At 41.1% G+C, this 24,846-nt stretch overlaps 1 protein-coding gene and 1 long non-coding RNA gene across 2 annotated transcripts in view; one reads left to right on the top strand and one right to left on the bottom strand.

The window, feature by feature from the left end:
• The window catches only part of LOC140580933 (uncharacterized), a 39,083-nt gene extending 34,586 nt beyond the window's left edge, over positions 1-4,497 (bottom strand). The window contains exon 1 of the long non-coding RNA XR_011984077.1: positions 4,371-4,497. This is a non-coding gene — a long non-coding RNA (uncharacterized lncRNA). The remainder of the gene's footprint in view (positions 1-4,370) is intronic.
• The window catches only part of LOC111841726 (uncharacterized), a 218,586-nt gene that overhangs the window by 95,665 nt on the left and 98,075 nt on the right, over positions 1-24,846 (top strand). The window contains exons 21-33 of the mRNA XM_072702643.1: positions 175-378; positions 844-1,017; positions 2,277-2,450; positions 5,882-6,055; positions 10,280-10,453; positions 10,930-11,103; positions 11,596-11,793; positions 14,739-14,912; positions 18,221-18,394; positions 18,887-19,084; positions 20,096-20,269; positions 23,244-23,417; positions 23,908-24,105. Of these exons, the coding sequence (XP_072558744.1) occupies positions 175-378; positions 844-1,017; positions 2,277-2,450; positions 5,882-6,055; positions 10,280-10,453; positions 10,930-11,103; positions 11,596-11,793; positions 14,739-14,912; positions 18,221-18,394; positions 18,887-19,084; positions 20,096-20,269; positions 23,244-23,417; positions 23,908-24,105 (2,364 nt within the window). The remainder of the gene's footprint in view (positions 1-174; positions 379-843; positions 1,018-2,276; positions 2,451-5,881; positions 6,056-10,279; positions 10,454-10,929; positions 11,104-11,595; positions 11,794-14,738; positions 14,913-18,220; positions 18,395-18,886; positions 19,085-20,095; positions 20,270-23,243; positions 23,418-23,907; positions 24,106-24,846) is intronic.

The following is a 24,846-nucleotide window of genomic DNA, read 5'->3' as shown; positions in this document are numbered from 1 at the left end:
TCTGCTGAAACTGTACAGTAATACAATAAGTATAAGGATTTGAGGTAAGACCCACGGATTGACTACAGTAAATAAAATACCATCGCAACTCATCTCATCATGAGAGAGACAGATCACTGCACACTGTAATTCATTCTTAAATGTAAACTGTGGCTTTGATATTTCCTTTTAAAGGCTGAAAAGATGTGAACTCAGTTGGAAATCCTGTTTAGCACTGGACTCCGCTCTCAAATCAAATTCATATCTGAGAGAGCTGGACCTGAGTGACAATAACCTGGATTCAACATCGAAATGGCTCACTTTCAGCTGGCTAACATCAATATTTAGTAAGGAATTGGAAATGCTCGGGTTTGCACGCTGTAAACTGCAGATACTGAGGTCAGTATTATTGGGTATTCCTCACTGTAAATTTTAGAAGTTCAGTTTTTTTTATAAATATAAAGCAATATTAGATATGAGATCTGCATTTCAATAGATTGCCGATACAATAGTTTATGATCCACTAATTCACAGAACATATACACATACAGTACACTCTTCAGTGTAAGTCATGTTATGTAAGTTATGCTCAGTATATTGAAAAAGAGATGCTTATTTGATATTTTGTTTAAGTACCGTTAATGTCTAGGATGTATGTCTGTTTCTTGGCATGTTTCCTTGTCCAGATTGACCCACTGTAAATTCATAGAGACATGCTGTAAAGAGCAATTATCCAATAACACACTGCAGGGGACAAACTAGGCAGGCCTGACAATTTTACTGAAATCAAATGCTCGTTTTTGTGTTTTGTGTCAGTACTATTACCAGTGTTCATGTTGTGTCTGAAAATGTGTTCTTTTCCAGGTTTAACAGCTGTAAGCTCACAAAGAAACACTGTGAATGGTTGGCTTTAGCTCTCAAATCAAACTCCTCACACCTGAAAGAGCTGGACCTGAGTGGCAATGACCTGCAGGATTCAGGAGTGAAGCAGCTCTTTGCTGAACTGGAGGAGTCACGCAGTAAACTGGAGATACTGAGGTCAGTCCTGTTTGACAGTTTAAATACTAAACTGGTATTTGTCAGTTATGTTGCATTTGGAGAACAGGTAAAACCACAGACTATAGGTATTTCATGGTACAACTTGAATGCCCCCCAACATGTACACACAAAGCAGGAGAGTCTAGGGGAAGGGCTGAAGGATAAGCCATATGTGGAGATTATTTACTGTGAGTTAAGCTCCTGTTCAGGTCTCTCTTATTTAGGCCTCTAATATTTTTAGACCCTCACATGTATTTTGTGCCTCAACTTGTAATACAGCTGATGCAGAATATAAATTGAAAATAGAACAAAATTCATGAGATGTAACACAACTGGCAGGAATTGAGTTTTAAACTAATTAGCATACAGTCTAAGCATGAACTGTGTCAGAACTTATATTATACAGTGTTTCTGTGATGGTTGCAAGGCAAGTCATACAGGGGACCCGCTGCATTCACACCATTTCATTCCCACTAATCAAATGTTAATTTGGACTTTTTCATTTCTTTTTCAGAAATGAGGACATCATGCATTGCTATTCTCACTTATTAATTTACTTGATAGGGTCAATGCATGGGCTGGACCATTCATAGTTTCACAGCAGAGGAATATAAATCACATTTATTTAGGTGGAATTACAATATTTGTTTATTTTAGGTAGCTGCGGCATGAGCAGCTTCTTGTGTCATATCAGCCAACTGTCAGTTATGAGAAATGAATCACTCCTGTAATCAGCTCTCACTGCACTGTACAGATCTGTGTGGACCCCAGTGTTTAAAATGTCTGTATGCTAATTAGTTTAAAACTCAATTCCTGCCAGTTGTGTTACATCTCATGAATTTTGTTCTATGTTAAGTATGACTGCTGAAAATATTGTTAAAAATACTGTTTTGGGATTAGATCCACACACCCAGTTATATGACTGCAGCAAATACACTGTGCATGCTGTAATTCATTTTGAAATGGAAGCTGTGCTGCTTATTACAGCCACAAAGTGGCCCACATGGGGGAAAGAAAGCAGGGTGGAGTCCAAAGGGTTTATTGGGCAATACACAGGGCAGACTATAACAGCAGAGGTTACAAGCAAGACACAGACAGCAAACACAACATTGAACACTACAGCATAACTAATGCTCAAATAGCACACTGCAGGGCACACATTAAGCAGGCCTGACAATTATGCTGAAATCAATTTTGGTGTTTTGTGTTAGTACCATTACCAGTGTTCATATTGTGTCTGAAAATGTTTTCTTTTCCAGACTAAACAGCTGTAATCTCACAGAGACATGCTGTGAAGCTTTGGCTTTAACTCTCAGATCAAACTCCTCACATCTGAGAGAGCTGGACCTGAGTGACAATGACCTGCAGGATTCAGGGGTGAAGCTGCTCTTTCCTGAATTGGAGGAATACCGCTGTAACCTGGAGATACTGAGGTCAGTATTGCGGAGTATGTCAGTTTGCAAATTAAATACTAAGGACAGTCCTTTCTGACACTCCACATACAGGATCAGTCAGTATATCAACTGATTCTGAATGCAAGATTCCAAGAATGGACTATAAAGCATTTATATCAAAGGGACCAAAATCAAACTTCCCCTGTTTTAAAATAATTAACCAAATAATGCATCCTTTTATTTTAGGTAGCTGCTGCATGAGCACCTTCTTGTGTCATATCAGCCAACTGTCAGTTATGAGAGCTGAATCACTCCTGTAATCAGCTCTCACTGCACTGTACAGATCTGTGTGGACCACAGTGTTTAAAATTTCTGTTACATCTCATGAATTTTGATAATGTTAATTAAATGACTATCATTTTATGCTGTTTTAGCATAAAAAATTCAAGCATTTGCTGGGCTGGAATTAAAACTAATACAGTCTGACAGGCCTGCATTAGCCGCTGGAGACGTTCACATCTCCCCCTTCCAGAGTTACTTGCCAAGTGTTGGGACACCTAGAAGAAAGATGGCTAACGACTGCACTGGGAGCAGTTTCATGTCTCTGAATAAGTTACAGCGCATATGGAAAGTTTTCAGACCCCTTCAAGTCATCCTCATTTTATGTCATGTCTAAGACTCATCTTAAAATGGATTAAATTCAGTACCCTCCTTACATGCAGTGCTCTGCCCCTCTCGCATGCATTTTTAATACCGATAAGGTGGAAGGGCACAACATTCAGGGGTGGAGATACCCTTTTTGAATTTAATTTAATATCCAGACCTGATGAATAAAATGGCCATGGGAGTAAGTTGGCCAGAAGTTTGGAGTGAATGATGGTCAAAATTGTAATGTTACTGTTTATTTAATGTTTCAATCTTGTGTGATTATGATCTTGTGATTTATTTGCATAGTCTCTAATATTTCTTAGTCTTTTCTGATTTCAAGCGTTTTTTAATGTCAGTGATATGATTCAGTGACATAACTGCATAATTTACCATGAACAATATTTAACTGTTTTTTTTTCCCCCTCCACTGGTATCATTGCAGTACCGGTATCATGCTACTTAAAATGTATTTGGTATCAAGGTCATAATTATGGCATCGTGACAACACTACTCCACACTGTGAACTGTAATGACTGCAGTCTTTATTGGAGTAGTCACATTTACTTTAGACCAGCGGTTCCCAAACTAGGGTACGCGTACCCTCGGGGGTACGCAAGAGGCTGTAGGGGGTACGTGAGGGAGCGGGGGGGAATCACGAATTCGAACAACGAGACAGTCAGTAATCCTCACAACAGCAGAGTCGGTGACCTCCAAAAAAGCCGTAAAACCCACAATACAGTCGTGTTTATGTAATATGTTTTTGTGCTTATTAAATTTAAGTGTTTTCAAAGATTAATCACACAACTGTAATAAAATGGGTATGGACACGCGGTCTTTAGAAAACATACAAAAAGAGACGCATATAATGTTTAATCATTCGTTTTGTATTTGTCCGGTCCAGGAGGTTAATTTTTGGGATCGTTAAAGTGATAGATCACCTATCTTGATTAAGCCTGATTCGGTTCGTTGTATATATTATTAAAAAGTAAATATTAAGTAATAATGAGAATATCAACAACCACGGGAATTATTTTTACAGTGAAAACAAATGGTATTAATTATATTTTGATGCAGCCCCTTGGGTCCCAGAGAGTCTCGACAGGTGCTTAAGTTTTTCCCTTTATTTGAAGTTTCAGACAGCGACAACTGTATCCGTCTCGTCAGGTATCTTAGCACCGTGAAAACTGTATTGAGACGTATACACAACATTTAGCAATCTAATTCACGCAAATACAAACTTCAATAAACACAAACATAGCCATACATCTAATACATAAATACAAATTACAATCATAACTATAAAAAACGTACCTTGCTGCGCTCCCCAAGGAATGCAAATGTATTGATATAACAGTCCTTTTCTTTATACAAACGAAGTACAAATTAAGCCTCCAGTACAAACAAAGCAGCTTCCCTCGTTCACGTCTATAGACAACCTTTAAAGGGACCTCCTTTTATGCAAACTACGGGATTACCCGCAGGACAAAATTCAAAAGCGCAGGTACGCTCAAATTTTATCCATAAATTCACATACAACCATTCTAAGCACATACAGAATAAAATATTCATACATGAATTAGAAAATGAATTAAACATATATATATATATATATATATATATAATTTTACCAAAGCAAAATAACAAGAAAGGAAAACACATACAGGGACACTCGCGGTCCGTTACATATTTTATGTTCTTGGGTAATCGATAAAATCAGTTTCTGTGTATATGCAAGACATCAATCTGTAATAGTGCAAAATATGTCCAGTTGATATGTCCAGTATGATCATCTGGCAATAGGTCTGTGTGGTCAGACACTGTGCAATAAACAGAATTTTTAGGAACATGGTAAATGTTCACATTGCAGCATGGAAGCAGGTTCACTGTCACAACGCTGACCGGGGAAGCAGAGGCGAGGAGACATAGGATCGGGGAAATGCGGGGTTTAATGAGCAAAAGGAACACACACGAGCGGTGAAGCAGAATGACAATACAATGACCGGACTGGAGAAACAAAAGCAAACGTGGACTAAATATAATGGACTAATGACAAGTTTGACAACAATCAGGAGCAGATGGTAAACATGGGGAATCCACACAGGGTTAAACGAGGGAGCGTGGCACACGGAAGGAGCGGACGATCGGGGCATGACACTCACTGGAGAACTTTGTCACAGATAACTTAACTGTCTTTAACAGCGTCTAACCGCACATTAAATAAAGTCCTGCGTATTTTTCTATTCTGAGATTCTGCCATGGCATGCACCAGTATGATCGATGGTGGTGCAACCTTCCCAGGACCATAGTCAAAAATATCTGCCTCTCTGGTCGCGGAAAACAAGCGGTAACGGAAATATATGAAAAACACGGGAACGGTAGAAGATTTTTTTGAAATTTGACGGGAATGGGACGGTACGGGAATGACATCCCACGGGACTGAACGGGACGGGAATGGGTTTTGAAAATTTGGTGGTTAAATTGGACGGGAACGGAAACCCTCCAACGGGAATGGGATGGGACGGGAACCAAACACCTTTCCCGTGCCCATCCCTACTGTGAAATTCTCCCACCGGATAGCAACAATCTATTACTAAAATATATTAATAAATTTATTTGTTGGTGAGAAATAATCGACTGTTCAGTATTTATTTTTATGCATGCGGTATTGTAATCTATTTATAGACACTAATTAATAGTCGTTGGTAGCAGGGGGTACGCGGCTGGAAAAAGTTTGGGAAGCACTGCTTTAGACTAATGTTTGTAATGGCGAGATGATCTTATTTCCTGAAGATAAAGCAGTATTTTTGTCTTTCTCTCTATAGGCTGTCACACTGTGGAGTCAAAAAAGGAGGCTGTTCTTCCCTGGCTTCAGCTCTGAGCTCAAACCCCTCACACCTGAGAGAGCTGGATCTGAGCTACAATCACCCAGGAGACTCAGGAGTGAAGCTGCTCTCTGCTGTGCTGGAGAATCCCAGCTGTAAACTGGAGATACTGAAGTGAGTACAGAATATGCATTTTATATCCATCCCTCTATCCTTCTTCCAACCGCTTATCCTGGACAGGGAGCCTGGATCCTATCCCATGCAGTATAGGGTGGGAGGTAGGGTGACACCCTAACATTAGAAGCTATTTTGTTGGTGTGAATGTTGTAGGAATTATTAGCTCAGGTAAATTTTTATATCTCCACCAATATGTTTGAATTAATTAAAGTTTAATTAATTATTATTTAATGCTGATTATTAATCAATTGTTATGCCGAATGGTCGGCTCCTCCAAACTCGATTGAAGTATCCCCGTAAGTCTGTTAATGTGAGACTTAAACGGGATTGACTAATTACCAATATCACTTATAACCTAGGTTAGAAAGCTCGTCCAGCGAGCTGCATCACCAGGTAATGTAAACGATTGGTAGCGAAGCTCCCCTCACGGCCGATGAGAGACAGTCTCGCGATGTTTCAGGCGAGTTTGAGGTTCAGAGCGTGTAGCAAGATCGCACAGAGGCAGGAACTTAGTGTGAGTACTCAATGACGGCGGCTGAAGTTGTATAAAAGACATGCATTTATTCCTAACTAACACTACAACTAACATAAGACAGACATTACACCTAACACAAACAATAAACACGAAATAACGGAATAAACAAACGATGTAATTATGAAAATGCAATGACCGGATTTAAATGAGTAACCTTAAATGGGAAATACTGTTCTGCAAAGCAAGCATACTGTAGTTTGTGGAAACATGACCCTAAAGTCTTATAGCAGGTTAAACAGAACAGCTTAAGTTGTTAGAATGAAAGGAAGTTGGTTTAAGGGGGGGGTCTTGGCAGTTGATGGCAGAGCTGCTGAGCTGATGGCACTCAGGAAGGCGCGGCGTTTGGAGCAGGGGAGTGGAGTCCCTTTAGATTCTCTCTCCTGGTGAAGCTTTGTCTTGGGTGCTGTTCTCTGTTCAGCTGGGCCTTCACCGGAGGGTTTCTTGTGGGCTTCTTTTCTCCCGGGCTGATGGTCTTTTCTGCGCTTGATGATCTGTTTGCCCCGGCTGATGTTCTCCTTCGGGCTGGCGGTTATTCTCTGCGCCCCTTTGTTCTGAGGTGCTAGATTTTTATGGTCTAAAGTTCATGAATAGGGATGACCAGGAATTCGACTCCTGGCCCAATGGCTGGCCATCCATTTGGCGGGCTTTCGGAAGGGGGTCTGTATCAGTCCTTTTGGGATTTATGGCCCGACTGATTCTCCCTTTACTGATGATTTTCATTAAGCTGTTATAACTTTTGATACATCCACTTTTATGGTAATCACTGACCAGATTTGGAATCAGGGGTGATTAGCAATCAGTTTGACACCAAACATGCCATACCAGCTTCACAGGTACATACCTCATACCATCTGTATTAATTGATTAAACAATTCATTATTTTATCTATGTGACTGATTCACATCAGTATAGGATACAGGTGTTTTGGGTTGCACCTCAACAGATGTTACACTTTGTGCAGACATTACATCAAATATTCATATTACAAACAGCACATCTTATCCATAGATAGGCGTGGCCGTTAGTTTGTGGTAATATCAATATAAGTTGCACATCTGGAAACAACATATTTTGTTTGGTGTGGCTTATGCCAATTCATCTTCTCCAGAATGGATAAGATACACCTTAATTCAGTTCTTTTAACATAGCATGGTAGAAACAAAGAAACTTGGTGACTGTCCACCAAGATCAGATAAGGACCACAAAGGAATGTTGGAAGAGAAGGGGGGGTTGTTAACAAAGAAGACTAAAAGTTAGGACACATTGGTTACACTCACTTTCCAGATTCTTCTGGTATACCATGAGAACATCTATACAATGGTAGCTATACCTATCTATTTATTTAAATGTATATGTGTTCAAGTGCAAAGGGGTAAAACAGGGCTTGTCCTTTGAAAAATGCAGGCGCACACAAGTTTGTGCACCCTAAAAGTGCTAGGTGCACAATTTTACCTTTTTTGTGCGCCTAAAATGTGGTTGGACTTTGGTGCAATGGGTCAAAATCCAAAAAGTCCTAGTGTTAGTCGTTTTATCCTAGTTTTAATGCTTTAACATATTTCGTAGAAACCCATTTAAAGTGAATCACTTTTTATTGGTGAATAAAATTTGCAATTCAGAATTCAGTCTTTTTTGCATCAATACTTTGGAGATTGTCCTCAATTTGCATAACACTTGCTGCAGAAGGCTCAGAGGGGAAGAGCACCATAATATTAAGATTATATGGGCCAAAACTTAGAGATGGCATCCAATAATTTGTATGAGCCAAATTCTGTTTCTCCACTGAAATTGCATTTGTTAGCCAGTGTCTTCTCTGAAAACTTAATTCTTGGATGAAAAACACATCAGCAGTCGATCCCAGCAGCAGCCAATCCTTAACATGTATACAGCTAAGACTAACTAGTTATGAAGATGCCATCTCTTAAGTGCTTGAGTATTTTTGAGTAGGTTGCCTTCCAGGATATAATCTGTAACTAGACCACAGGGTGAGTAATGACAGTAGCCAAGGATATTGCTGTTGGACTAGGACTAGGAGTGGGGATAGCTCAATATTAAGAGTTGGACAATAGGGTTGGGTCGATAGTAGATGCCATCGTCCATCGCCGATGGCCGATAGACATCACGATGCTGAGCCGACATCGCGATCCTCCGCCCCACCCCCGCTGCAGCAGCAACCAGCTCACGAAAAACACACCACTTAATCACACTATATAGCCAAATTAAATGCATGCTTTCAATTTCCGCATCTTTACTTATATTATTATTATTATTATTATGAGGAAATAATAACAAGGAAGTTGTTATAGCGATCACAATACAAATTACAGTGAACTCCAAACGAATTACACGAACTAGTTCGTTTACATTAATAAATGAAGCATACAGAAACAGCAGATTTTTTATTTTTTTTTAAATTAAATTAGATTGAATAAACTACACCAAATATGCCTTTTTCATGGTTTTACCATAACGAACAGAACGTCTGCGCATCTAAATCCTACACACCACTTCAGGCGTATCTCGTGGCTGTCCTGTTTCATTCGGTCTAAAGCTAAAGTATTGCCAGAAAGGTGAATTTGCACCTTTTTTTACCAACCGAGTTTGTCGACGCCATTATAACGACACAGATCACTGTGCCTATTCCTGCCAGAGTCCCGCGGAAAAAGTGATTGACAGGTGGTAATTTGTGTGTAACATCTTTATTTATTTATGGTTTGGTTATGGGTAAAACAAAGACCATGCGGGTCAGGTAGTGGAAACGGTAGGCTAAAATTAATTAATTCGTTATGAATTAATTGTTTAACACCAACCATCGCTCCCCTCCCCAAAAACGTTGCATTCTGACACGAATGACCCTTGTTATCTATGCTTTTTTTCGACGCCATTGTTGTTATGAATAATTCCGTGGAGCGTCGAGTGGTCACGTGACAAAAGGCGCGTACAATTGAATTCTTTTTTATTGATAGGCGCGCATTTCTTTGCGCAGCTCCTCACCATTTTAGGCGCGTGATGGCGTGCACGCGCAATTGCGCACCTTAAAGGACAAGCCCTGGTAAAATAGGTGATACATGGTTATAAGGGTGGCACACAAAACACTAAGATTGTCTAAGGACACATACAAACATAACCTATCTGTATATTGAGACTAGTAGTCGTGAGTAGATCAATATACAGGGTATACAAAAGCCAAACTTAAATGAAACTTCCTTTAGGGTGTTTGTCTGTTGGGTGAGTGATATGTAAGGCAGAATGTATGGGGAGGGGGTTGTGTGCCAAGTCGAGGGATCCCTGTCCATTAGGTCCACTCTGCTTGTCTGTAGGTCCCTAAATCTTTGGGCAATAAAAGTTGGAGTGCTGGCCTCCCTTGATATCTGTGTGTGTGTGTTTATGTGTGTAACCCCCTTTTGGTGCCTCTCGTACCAGGCTCGGCCTTGTCTCAGGCCACCTGGAATTTAGGCCCTGTGATATGTGCATGTGTGATCCTACAATGTTATAGGAGGATTCACATCCAAGTTGCATTTGTTTCTTTGCATTGGTTTTCCCCAATACACTTCATCTCAGTTAAATCATGCATCGTTGCACACAACTACAATGAGTATTTGGAAAGCGAAACATTCTTTTGAAGTTTATATGGCTAATGGCTAGTGAATAGAGGTTTGTAAATCAATGTTGTGATTTCCTTTCTATAGGCTGGCAGGTTGCAGACTCACAGAAGAAGGCTGTTCTTCCCTGATTTCAGCTCTGAGGTCAAACCCCTCACACCTGAGAGAGCTGGATCTGGGCTACAATCACCCAGGAGACTCGGGAGTGAAGCTGCTCTCTGCTGTGCTGGAGGATCCCAGCTGTAAACTGAAGAAACTGAAGTGAGTACAGAATATGCATTTTATATCCATCCATCTGTCCTTCTTCCAACTGCTTATCCTGGACAGGGAGACTGGATCCTATCCCATGCAGTATAGGGTGGGAGGTAGGGTGACACACTAACATTAGAAGCTATTTTGTTGGTGTGAATGTTACGGGAGGATTCACATTCAAGTTGCATTTGTTTCTTTGCATTGTTTTTCCGCAATACACTTGATCTCAGTTAAATCATGCATCGTTCCAGACAACTACAATGAGTATTTGGAAAGCAAATCATTCTTTTGAAGTTTATATGGCTAATGGCTAGTGAATAGAGGTTTGTAAAACAATGTTGTGATTTCCTTTCCATAGACTGGCAGGTTGCAAATTCACAGAAAAAGGCTGTTCTTCCTTTCAAATAGAATGAAGTTACTTTGTATGGCTAATGGTTAGTGAATACAGGTTTGTAGAAAACAATGTTGTGATTTCCTTTCTATAGGCTGTCACACTGTGGAGTCAAAAAAGGAGGCTGTTCTTCCCTGGCTTCAGCTCTGAGCTCAAATCCCTCACACCTGAGAGAGCTGGATCTGAGCTACAATCACCCAGGAGACTCGGGAGTGAAGCTGCTCTCTGCTGTGCTGGAGGATCCCAGCTGTAAACTGGAGATACTGAAGTGAGTACAGAATATGCATTTTATACCCATCCATCTGTCCTTCTTCCAACTGCTTATCCTGGACAGGGAGCCTGGATCCCTATGCCGTGCTGTACAGAGTGGGAGGTAGGGTGACACCCTGGGTGGGATGCCAGTCAGTCACAGGGCACACACTGACACACGCAACAGGTAATTTATCATACCCAAGAAGCCTAAATGCACAATGGTGGAAGAAAAGTGATTCACGCTGCTATTTCTGTGAAAACCAGCAGGCAGACTTAATCCCTGCCAGTTATGGGCTGTGAAAGTTTTTTCCTGGTAATTAATTAATACAAGGATTTGAGGTAAGATCCACTGATTCAGTCAGTGATCAAATGATTACAGTAAACATTTACTATCTCACCTCTCATATCATCTCAAATCACCAAGAGGCACAGAACACAGCACACTGTAATTCATTTTGAAATGCAAGTTGTGCTTTTGCTATGCTTAAAATCATATTTCCTTTTCCAGACTGAACAGCTGTAAATTGAGTTGGGAATCCTGTATAGCACTGGCCTCTGCTCTCAGTTCAAACCCACATGTGAGAGAGCTGGACCTGAGTGACAATGAGGTGCTGGATTTAACAGAGAAACAACATCCAAAGATTAAAAGGGAGATGCCACAGTCAGCATTACTGGGTTTTACACGCTGTAAGCTGGAGGTACTCAGGTCAGTATTACTGGGTATTCCTTTCTGTAAATGAAATACCTAGGATAGTCCACATAATGGCTCAGTCAGTAAATCAGCTTATCCTGAATGCAAGTTGTCCAAGCATGGACTATGCCAATAGTCCATGAAAAATTAAGTCTCAGACAAATGTGCAAAATTTCTTCTGTTTTCTAAAAAGTTACTGATATCTAGTTGGATGGCTAGATGAACACCGCTTCAGTTCCCAACCTCTCCTCAGGGGCACCTCAGCCATTCCATGATTTAGTAAAATTTCACCAACAGCTCAGTTAATTAATTAAATAAATTGGTTTAAAAAGTCAGTGACAGATTGACTAGCTGTATGAGGTGTGCTAGTGGCCAAGTCAAAAAATACATGGCTGTACTGGATGGTCGCTGCAAATACTGGGGTGATTTTAGCAGAGATTCTGAAATGGCTAAGCTGACACACTTTGACAGGCATAATATCATAGTTTTACAGCGACACGAGGATAATTTTCAACATTATTTTCTTTGCCTGCCTAAGACTTTTGGAAAGTACTGTACATAAATGTACAGGATAGATACAGATACGCATATTAACAAATACAAATAGATATACATATCAGCATGCCTCCATAGATGAGGTAGTGTCTGACAGAAGTAGTGAAATGGAGCTGAGCAATGCATGGTAAACATACTGTAGTAGTTGGTGCGTAATTTAGGTGAATGAGAAGAGCTCACTCTTCAGCGATTAGACAATTCAGGAGGTTAACAGCTTGAGAGAAGAAGCTGTTTCTGAGCTTGGAAGTACTTGCACTGAGACTCCTGTCGTGCCGGACTGCCCAAGGTGGGGGCAGGGAGTAGCCTTATATGAGTCATGTAAAGGTGGTCCGGTATTTTTTGTCCCCTAGTGGTGCAGGATACATGCTGTGGGAATTTTGGTAATACAGTTCTGAGGTTGGTATGGATGAAATCACCGCCTATAATACAGGCATCGTCTGGATGCTTAGTCTGTTAATTGCTGATGGCACGTTGTAGCTGCTTAAGTGCTATATTAGCATTAGCATCTGGGGGGATGGAAACAGCAGCAATGGTGACAGATAAAAGGGTCTGTGCTGAAGTATAAGAAGAATATATGTTGCTGCTTAGCCCGGTCTGCGTAAACATTAGGAGACGGCAGTTTCCAGCTTCTTCTGGGAAGATAGCCTAAGTTTCATCTCATCCATTTTGTTGGCCAGCGAACATACACTGGCTATGAATATACAACCCCAATTCCAATGAAGTTGGGACGTTATGCAAATTGTAAACAAAAACAGAATGTAATGATATGGAAATCGCATAAAGCCATATTTTATTCATAACAAAACATAGAAAACACATCAAATGTTTAATCTGAGAAAATGTATCATTTTAAGGAAAAGATAAGGTCATTTTGAATGTCATGGCAGCAACACGTCTCAAAAAAGTTGGGACAAGGCCATGTTTACCACTGGGTGGCATCCCCTCTTCTTTTAACAACAGTCTGTAAACGTCTGGGGACTGAGGAGATCAGTCGCTCGAGTTTTGGATGAGGAATGTTGTCCCATACTTGTCAGATACAGGATTCTATTTGCTCCACTGTCCTAGGTCTTCTGTGTCGTAATTTTCGTTTTATGATGCGCCAAATGTTCTCAATGAGTGAAAGATCTGGACCACTGGCAGGCTAGTACAGTACCCGGACCCTTCTTCTACGAATCCATTATGTTGTAATTGATGCAGTGTGTGGTTTGGCATTGTCATGTTGGAAAATGGAAGGTCTTCCCTGAAAGAGATGTTGTCTGGATGGCATCATATGTTTCTCTAGAACCTGGATATACCTTTCAGCATTGATGGTGCCTTTCCAGATATGCAAGCTGCCCATGCCATATGTACAAATGCACCCCCATACATCAGAGATGCTGGCTTTTGAACTGAACACCCATAACAAGCTAGGTGGTCCTTCTCCTCTTTAGTTTGGATGATACGGCATCCCTGGTTTCCCAAAAGAATTTCAAATTTAGATTTGTCTGACCACAGAACAGTTTTCTACTTAGCCACGGTCCATTTTAAATGAGCTTTGGCCCAGAGAAGACGTCAGTGCTTCTGGATCATGTTCAAATACAGCTTCTTTTTTGAATGATAGAGTTTTAACTGGCATCTTTGGATGGCACGGCAAACTGTGTTCACCAATAATGTTTTCGGGAAATATTCCTCAGCCCATTTAGTGATTTCCATTGCAGAATCATGCCTATTTGTGAGGCAGTGCTTCCTAAGGGCCCGAAGATCATGGGCATCCAAAATACTTGTCCCTTACACACGGAGATTCTCTGAATCTTTTGATTATATTATGTACTGTAGATGATGATATTTTCGACCTAAACTTTCCAACTAAAAGTTCCTGTCGCCTGTAGAAGAACTTCCTATCGACTGAGCTTGCAAACAAACTTGAAAATAACAAAACAAAGAATACAAGCTAAACATTGCAGAGTTCTGGTAGCCGTAAAAGCCGCTGCGTACTATGTGCCGCCATCTTGAAAAAAAACATATATATCCATAAAGACAATGGAATGTGAAAAAGTTACAGTCTGCAGGTATGTGACTGGCTGTTTGGGTGGTTCAGCCTAGGCGAGAGTTGTTTGTCCTGACCGCAGCAGGAATGAAGGCCCTGCCAAAGGTATAGACTATAGGTATTGAGTGGTATGACCTGTATTATGGCTTTTTGTATGCTGAAAATACAGCAAAAAGGTGTAAATGCTTGGTATCAGGTCATGTGACTCATGTGGTGTGTGCAGACAATTCCCAGGATGCACTGCACACTGTAATTCATTTTGAAATTTAAGCTGTGCTGCTTATTATTCTAAAAGAAATGCTTGTCTTTTTGTTTTGTGTCAGTAGTGTTATCGGTAGATTGTGTATGTATCTGCGTCTTAAAATGTTTTCTTTTTCAGACTGAACAGCTGCAATCTCACAGAGACATGCTGTGAAGCGTTGGCTTTAACTCTCAGATCAAACTCCTCTTACCTGAGAGAGCTGGACCTGAGTGATAATGACCTGCCGGATTCTGGAGTGAAGCTGCTCTTTGCGGAACTGGAGAATCCACACTGTGCACTGGAAATACTGAGGTCAGTCCTATATGACAGGTGAAATAATAGACTGGTATTTTTTAGATATTTGGAATGCAAATTAAACCACAGACTATAGGTATTTGATAATACAACTTGAATGCCCCCCAACATGTACACACAAAGCAGGAGAGTCTAGGGGAAGGGCTGAAGGATAAGCCACATGTGGAGTTTATTTACTGTGAGTTAAGCTCCTGTTTAGGTCTCTTTTATTTAGGCCTAAAATATTTTAAGACCTTCACATGCATTTAGTGCCTCAACCCATAATGCAGCTGATGGAGAATAGTGCTGTAGTTCTCGAGACCGGTCTTGGTCTCGAGACCGGTCTTGAGACCAATTTTTTGTGGTCTCGGTCTTGTCTTGGTCTCGACTCTATTTGGTCTCGGTCTTGTCTTGGTCTCGTCCATATTTGGTCTCGGTCTTGTCTTGGTCTTGGACATAGCGGTCTCGATGGGATGGGGAAAAAAAGAGAAAAAAGCACATCCTCACAGAACAGTATCATTATTCATTACGCGCCTCAATTCAAATGCAACCAGTCAGATGCATCTACTTTAAAAACGTTACATTGTATACATTTTCTCAATGGACACAGTGCTTCACAGTCCACACACTTCATACACATCGCATGATAGCGAAGTCGGCAAAGAAATGTTCCAAAACGTCACCACGCGTCACCATGTCACATAGTACAAAATCCTCGCAAGAGCAAGACGACTTTAGACAGACCGTGCAGCACAAACTGGAACCGCCTCTATGACGACACAACTTTGCCCTTATTGGCTGAAGATTTTAGTCACACGCATGACGTTTGTATCCCAGGAAGTTCCAATGCGTTATCTGCTATTTCTCCCGAAAAGCACATAAAGCAGTGAGAACTGGTTTCAGTTAATTTACTGGTAAAATAAAGTTTAAATAAATTACATAAATGCTCTAACAGTACACATAAGTTAGTGGTTTATTTATTGTTAGTTACTGTAATGTTGTGCTGCTTTATTTGTTTAATCGTCAGACATACCCATCAGACATACCGATCAAACATGCCCATCAGAAAGACATACCGATCAGAAAGACATATCCATCAGACATACCTATCAGAAAGACATACCCATGAGACATGCCCATCAGAAAGACATACCAATCAGACAGACACACCTATCAGAAAGACATATGTATCAGAAAGACATACCCATCAGAAAGACATACCAATGAAGACATAACAATCAGACATACCCATCAGACAGACATACCCATCAGACATACCGATCAGAAAGACGTACACATCAGACATACACATCAGAAGGACATACCCATGTGACATGCCCATCAGAAAGACATACCCATCAGACATACCCATCAGAAAGACATACCTATCAAACAGACATGCCCATTAGAAAGACATACCTATCAGAAAGACATAACAATCAGACATACCCATCAGAAAGACATACCAATGTGTGTACCCATCAGAAAGACATACCAATGAGACATACCCATCAGAAAGACATACCAATGAGACATACCTATCAGAAAGATATACCAATCAGAAACACATACCTATCAGAAACACATACCCATGAGACATGCCCATCAGAAAGACATACCGATGAGACATATCCATCAGACATACCGATCAGAAAGACATACCTATCAGAAAGACATAACAATCAGACATACCTATCATAAAGACATAGTCTCACAGACTACGAGCAGTAGATGTTGTCCGACTTGGCTGCAGTCAGTTTATACTCCACCCCTGCAGCCGCCGACAGATCACACTCCACGTTGCGTCAGCTGCAGTCGAACGCACCCATTGCCTCTTTAAGGGGGGATGGGCAAAATTACAACGTCGTCGGTGATTGGCTGTTGTGCTGGCGTTCAGTAAACCTCTGCTCGATAGGCCAACGAGTTGTCTGTCTCAGCGCATTCTGTAAAACGGAGTAAATTTGGTTGATCGAGTTTTATAGTCAGTTTATGTGTGTATCATCGTGATCGTCCTTATTTTTTATCGATAAAAAATCGAGATCGTTTTTGTCTCCCAGCACTAATAGCATAGTTATAATTCAATTAAATTAGGTATTTCACATTCATTAGAAAGCACGGTCTTGGAGGTGCAAGTCAATCTGGAGGCTCATTCTCTTCAATTCAAAGCAGAGGATCATCACATAGCCGTATTCATAGCTTACCCGAGGCCTCTCTCCCTGGTACTTAATATGAACATCTTTCTGGTACATCCCATCTCTTTCCCTTGACGAGGTCTGATAAAATGGTTATAGGAGAGCATTGCTGAGAATATTATTTTCCATCAGGCCTCGTAACTATGACAAATCTGGGAGATTTTAAATGAGAGACATATGGACATATGGACAACATGAATTTGATTTAACGAGTAATGACACTTTACAGCAATGCCATTTTCCTCTACAGTTGATCTGAGTAATGTGATGTTGATTCTATCCCTAGTCTGTTTTCGGTCTTGGACTTGGTCTTGGTCTCGACCAGTCTTGGTTTTGGTCTCGCCTTAGTGTGTCTTGGTCTTGGTCTTGGACTTGGTCTTGATCTTGGTACCCTCAAGTCTCAGCAGTGTCTTGGTCTTGATACATTCCGGTCTCGGCAATGTCTTGGTCTCGGTTTAGGCGGTCTTGACTACAACACTAATGGAGAATACAAATTGTCTAAGCATGAACTGTGTCAAAACATTATACAGTGTTTTTTATTAACGATTGCAAGGCAAGTCACACAAGGGAACTGCTGCACTCACAACATTTCATTCCCACTAAGCAGGTGTAAATTTGAACTTATTTTTCATATCTTTTTCTTTTTCTGAAATGAGGACATTGTGCATTATTATTCTCACTTATTATTCTTAAATTACTTGCTAGCGTCAGTGCATGGGCTGGACCCTTCACAGTTTCATAGATCACAATTTCATTTTCATAAATCACATTTACTTAGGTGGGGTTATAATATTAGTTTAATTTGGGTAACTGCTGCATGAGCACCAAAATGATCTTTCTTTTGCGTGCGCTTGCCAAAGCATCTCGTGCGCACGTAAAAGTATGTTTATTTTCATTTTTTGCACTGGTCTCTTCAGGGGCTTCTTGGTCCATAGGTAGAATAGGGGAGTGTAAACTTTAGACATCCTGTCTACGCATATTCACCTGCTGCCAGTGTTTTCCAAACCAGCACATGGAAGACTCCATTCTACGCCCTCTATTCGGCTGTCACACAGGATAAATTGTATAGATACTATCGAGAAGAGAGTAGTAGAAAACAATGTTGTGATTTCCTTTCTAATTTCATTTTGGCAGGCTGGCAGGTTGCACATTCACAGAAGAAGGCTGTTCATCCCTGACTTCAGCTCTGAGGTCAAACCCCTCACACCTGAGAGAGCTGGATCTGAGCTACAATCACCCAGGAGACTTGGGAGTGAAGCTGCTCTCTGCTGTACTGGAGGATCCCAGCTGTAAACTGGAGATACTGAAGTGAGTACAGAATATGCATTTTACATCCATCCATCTGTCCTTCTTCCAACTGCTTATCCTGGACAGGGAGCCTGGATCCCTATGCCGTGCTGTACAGAGTGGGAGGTAGGGTGACACCCTGGGTGGGATGCCAGTCAGTCACAGGGCACACACTGACACACACAACAGGTAATTTATCATACCCAAGAAGCCTAAGTGCACATTCGTGAGAGGAAAGTGATTCACTCTCCTGCTTCTGTGAAAACCAGCAGGCAGACTTAATCCCTGCCAGTTATGGGCTGTGAAAGTTTTTTCCTGGTAATTAATTAATACAAGGATTTGAGGTCAGATCCACTGATTCAGTCAGCGATCAAATGATTACAGTAAACATTTACTATCTCACCTCTCATATCATCTCAAATCACCAAGAGGCACAGAACACTGCACACTGGAATTCATTTTGAAATGCAAGTTGTGCTTTTGCTATGCTTAAAATCATGTTTCCTTTTCCAGACTGAACAGCTGTAAATTGAGTTGGGAATCCTGTATAGCACTGGCCTCTGCTCTCAGTTCAAACCCACATGTGAGAGAGCTGGACCTGAGTGACAATGAGGTGCCGGATTTAACAAAGAAACAGCATCCAAAGATTAAAAGGGAGATGCCACAGTCAGCATTACTGGGTTTTACACGCTGTAAGCTGGAGGTACTCAGGTCAGTATTACTGGGTATTCCGTACTGTAAATTAAATACTAAGGATAGTCCTTTCTGACACTCCACATAATGGCTCAGTCAGTAAATCAGCTTATTCTGAATGCAAGCCGTCCATGCATGGACTAATACTTTAATATTATAAAGCATTTTATTTCAAAGTTACACAAATCAAACATTCTCTGTTTTACAAGAATGCATCCAGTAATGCATCCTTTTATTTTAGGTAGCTGCTGCATGAGCACCTTCTTGTGTCATATCAGCCAACTGTCAGTTATGAGAGCTGAATCACTCCTGTAATCAGCTCTCACTGCACTGTACAGATCTGTGTGGACCCCAGTGTTTAAAACTAATGTATGCTAATTGATCTAAAACTCAATTCTTGCCAGTTCTGTTGTGTTCGTGACGTTTATAGCAAAATTCTCTGAAAATTCATCATTCGATATAATCTGAGATTTAAAAGTTCCTGTTGCCTGTAGAAGAACTTTCTATTGACTGAGCTTGCAAATAAACTTTAAAATAACAGAACAAAGAAAACAAGGTAAACATTGCAGAGTAATGGTAGTCGTAAAAGCTGCTGCGTACAATGCGCCACCATCTTGAAAAAAATATATAAATCCATAAAGACAATGGATTGTGAAAAAGTTACAGTCTGCAGGTATATGACTGGCTGTCTGGGTGGTTCAGCCAAGGGGAGAGTTGTTTGTCCGGACCGCAGCAGGAATGAAGGCCCTGCCAAAGGTATACACTATAGGTATTGAGTGGTGTGACCTGTGTTATGGCTTATTGTCTGCTGAAAATAGAGCAACAAGGTGTAAATGCTTGGTATCAGGTCATGTGACTCATCTGGTGTGTGCAGACAATTCCCAGGATGCACTGCACACTATTATTCATTTTGAAATGTAAGCTGTGCTGCTTATTATTCTAAAAACAAATGCTTGTCTTTTTGTTTTGTGTCAGTACTGTTATCGGTAGATTGTGTATGTAACTGTCTTAAAATGTTTTCTTTGTCAGACTGAACAGCTGCAATCTCAAAGAAACATACTGTGAAGCGTTGGCTTTAACTCTCAGATCAAACTCCTCATACCTGAGAGAGCTGGACCTGGGTGACAATGACCTGCAGGATTCTGGAGTGAAGCTGCTCTTTGCGGAACTGGAGAATCCACACTGTACACTGGAAATACTGAGGTCAGTCCTATATGACAGGTGAAATACTAAACTAGTATTGGAACGCAAATTAAATCACAGACTATTGGTATTTGATAGTACAACTTGACTGCCCCCCAACATGTACACACAAAACAGGAGAGTCTAGGGGAAGGGCTGAAGGATAAGCCACATGTGGAGTTTATTTACTTTGAGTTAAGCTCCTGTTTAGGTCTCTTTTATTTAGGCCTAAAATATTTTAAGACCTTCACATACATTTTGTGCCTCAACCCATAATGCAGCTGATGGAGAATACAAATTGTCTAAGCATGAAATGTGTCAAAACTTTAACATTATCTTAAAGTCCAGCAGACAGGTGACTGATGGTGATGCTGAGAGGGCCAATGAGTTTAACCAGTTTTTTAACAGGTTCAACAATGGGCCTCAGCCCAACGGCCCCTCCATCTCCAGCATGACCCTCGCAGCACCCAATGCCCCTGTGTCCAGCCTCAGCAGTACATCACCAATATGCTGCCCCCCATCCTATTCATCTTCACCTCCCACTGTAGCACCTGGAAGGGTCTCCACCACTTCTTCTGAGGATGAAAACACTAACACCCAGGGAACAAGCATCATCATCACTAAGGATCAAGTGATGAGACAATTATCCAGACTTCACCCTAAAAAGGCGCCGGGCCCGGATGGCATAAACCCACAGGTTCTGAAGTCCTGTGCCTCCCAGCTATGCGGAGTTCTGCACAAGATCTTCAAGTTAAGCCTAAATATCATGAAGGTTCCGGTGCTGTGGAAGACATCATGTCTAGTCCCTGTCCCAAAAAAGGCACGACCCTGTGCCCCATCAGACTACAGGCCAGTTGCACTCACTTCTCACTGCATGAAAGTCTTTGAGAAACTGGTCCTCGTCTCACTCCACCCAGTAGTTCTACCAGCACTAGATCCACTTCAGTTTGCTTATCGGACAAAGGTTGGAGTGGATGATGCCATTATTTACCTGCTGCACCGTGCCTACAGCCACTTGGAGAAACCTGGAGGATCCCTAAGGATCACATTCTTTGATTTCACCAGTGCCTTTAACACCATTCAGCCTGCCCGACTGGGGAGTAAGTTGTCTGCTATGCAGGTTCCATCCCCCTTAGTCTCATGGATTATGGACTATCTAACAGGAAGGCCACAATACGTGAGGCTGCAGGGCTGTGTCTCAGACACTGTAATGTGTAGCACTGGAGCTCCTCAGGGAACAGTTCTGTCACCGTTTCTCTTCACCATGTATACATCCGACTTCAAATACAACACGGAGGGCTGCCATCTGCAGAAATTCTCAGATGACTCAGCTATAGTTGGATGCATCAGGAATGGAGACGACTCGGAATACAAGAAGGCGGTGGACAGGTTTGTGGAATGGTGTGAGCTGAACCAACTGCAACTCAACATCAACAAGACCAAGGAACTGGTGGTTGACTTAAAAAGATTACGGTCTCCTGCTACTCCCCTGTCCATTAAGGGGGTGGATGTGGAGATCGTTCAGGACTACAAGTACCTCGGCGTCCACCTGGACAATAAGCTGGACTGGTCAAAGCATTCACTGGCTACCTATAAGAAGGGTCAAAGTAGGATGTACTTCCTAAGGAGACTCAGGTCTTTTAGAGTCTGCAACACCATGCTGCGGATGTTTTATGAGGCTGTGGTGGCCAGCGCCATTTTCTTCTCTGTAGCAAGCTGGGGTGGCAGCATGAAAGTGGCAGAGGCCAAGAGGCTGAACAAACTTATTAGGAAAGCGGCTTCTGTAGTGGGTGAGGAACTTGACAGCTTGGAAATGGTGGCTGAACGGAGGATATTGTTCCGACTTCAGTCTATCATGGACAATGCTGATCACCCGCTCCACAATGTGGTGGCTGATCAGAGAAGCACTTTTAGCTACAGGCTGACTAGCTTTAAGTGCTCCACTGAACGCTACAGAAGATCTTTCCTACCTACGGCCATCAGACTATATAACTCGATAAAATGATCTCACACCCAGCCTCAGACGCTAAAATAAATAAATAAACTCCATCCCGCCACACACCATACCTACCTTACATACCATACCTTAGCCTGGGCAAGAAACCTGCTGCTATTCGGATGTGCAATGTTCATCTGGTAATTTACCTGTGTAAATTACCACTTAACAGTATTTATTCTATTTATATATATTGTATTTCTGCTTCTGTATATATCATGGTGTACATAGCGCAGAGTCTCTCATAACTTTATTTTTAGTTCTTATTCTTATATCTGATATTCTTTTCTTTTATGTTCTTGTCCTGTGTCTATGTGTGACCGTCTGTAGTAACATGAGCAATTTCCTCCGGGATAAATAAAGTTTTTCTGATTCTGATTCTGATTCTGATTATACTGTTTTTATTAATGATTGCAAGGCAAGTCACACAAGGGAACTGCTGCACTCACAACATTTCATTCCCACTAAGCAGGTGTAAATTTGAATTTATTTTTCATATCCTTATTTTTCAGAAATGAGAACATTGTGCATTATTATTCTGACTTATTATTGTTAAATTACTTGCTAGCGTCAGTGCATGGGCTGGACCCTTCACAGTTTCACAGATCACAATTTCATTTTCATAAATCACATTTACTTAGGTGCGGTTATAATATTAGTTTAATTTGGGTAATTGCTGCATGAGCACCAAAATGATCCTACTTTTGCGTGCGCTTGCCAAAGCATCTCATGCGCATGTGAAAGTATATGTTTATTTTCATTTTTTGCACAGGTCTCTTCAGGGGCTTCATAGTCCATAGGTAGAATAGGGGAGTGTAAACTTTAGATATCTTGTCTACACATATTCACCTGCTGCCAGTGTTTTCCAAACCAGCACATGGAAGACTCCATTCTACGCCCTCTATTCGGCTGTCACACAGGATAAATTATATAGCTATTATCGAGAAGAGAGTAGTAGAAAACAATGTTGTGATTTCCTTTCTAATTTCATTTTGGCAGGCTGGCAGGTTGCACATTCACAGAAGAAGGCTGTTCTTCCCTGACTTCAGCTCTGAGGTCAAACCCCTCACACCTGAGAGAGCTGGATCTGAGCTACAATCACCCAGGAGACTTGGGAGCGAAGCTGCTCTCTGCTGTGCTGGAGGATCCCAGCTGTAAACTGGAGATACTGAAGTGAGTACAGAATATGCATTTTATACCCATCCATCTGTCCTTCTTCCAACTGCTTATCTTGGACAGGGAGCCTGGATCCCTATGCCGTGCTGTACAGAGTGGGAGGTAGGGTGACACCCTGGGTGGGATGCCAGTCAGTCACAGGGCACACACTGACACACGCAACAGGTAATTTTTCATACCCAAGAAGCCTAAATGCACATTGGTTGGAGGAAAGTGATTCACTCTGCTGTTTCTGTGAAAACTAGCAGGCAGACTTAATCCCTGCCAGTTATGGGCTGTCAAAGTTTTTTCCTGGTAATTAATTAATACAAAGATTTGAGGTAAGATCCACTGATTGTCAGTGATCAAATGATTACAGTAAACATGTACTATCTCACCTCTCATATCTTCTCAAATCACCAAGAGGCACAAAAGACTGCACACTGTAATTCATTTTGAAATGCAAGTTGTGCTTTTGCTTTGCTTAAAATCATGTTTCCTTTTCCAGACTGAACAGCTGTAAATTGAGTTGGGAATCCTGTATAGCACTGGCCTCTGCTCTCAGTTCAAACCCACATGTGAGAGAGCTGGACCTGAGTGACAATGAGGTGCCGGATTTAACAGAGAAACAGCATCCAAAGATTAAAAGGGAGATGCCACAGTCAGCATTACTGGGTTTTACACGCTGTAAGCTGGAGGTACTCAGGTCAGTATTACTGGGTATTCCGTACTGTAAATTAAATACTAAGGACAGTCCTTTCTGACACTCCACATAATGGATCAGTCAGTAAATCATCTTATTCTGAATGCAAGCCGTCCATGCATGGACTAATACTTTAATATTATAAAGCATTTTATTTCAAAGTTACACAAATCAAACCATTCTCTGTTTTACAAGAATTCATCCAGTAATGCATCCTTTTATTTTAGGTAGCTGCTGCATGAGCACCTTCTTGTGTCATATCAGCCAACTGTCAGTTATGAGAGCTGAATCACTCCTGTAATCAGCTCTCACTGCACTGTACAGATATGTGTGGACCCCAGTGTTTAAAACTAATGTATGCTAATTGATCTAAAACTCAATTCCTGCCAGTTCTGTTACATCTCATGAATTTTATTTTTTTTATTCCAAAATTCTTTGAAAATTCATCATTTGACAAAATACTTATAATTTTAACATAAAACAAGCCATATATTGGGTGGACTGGAATGATAACTAATCAGGGTTCGTACGGGTGCTGGAAATCCTGGAAAATGCTTGATTTTTAATATAGTGTTTTCAAGGTTAGAAAAGTGCTTGGATTTTGGACAATGTGCTTGAACCTGCTTGAATTTGAAATTGCATTGCTTTCATAATAATTCGTTATCTTACGGAGTAGTTTTCCTTTTAGCTAAAAATGCATTTTGCACGTAACGAAAATAACTCCGCTCGAGTCCGCGCTTGTGG

The sequence above is a fragment of the Paramormyrops kingsleyae genome, chromosome 19 (assembly GCF_048594095.1).
Source record: "Paramormyrops kingsleyae isolate MSU_618 chromosome 19, PKINGS_0.4, whole genome shotgun sequence".
NCBI lineage: Eukaryota > Metazoa > Chordata > Actinopteri > Osteoglossiformes > Mormyridae > Paramormyrops > Paramormyrops kingsleyae.
Note: the sequence above shows the minus strand (reverse complement) of the source record. Positions and strands in the feature narration are given on the sequence as shown.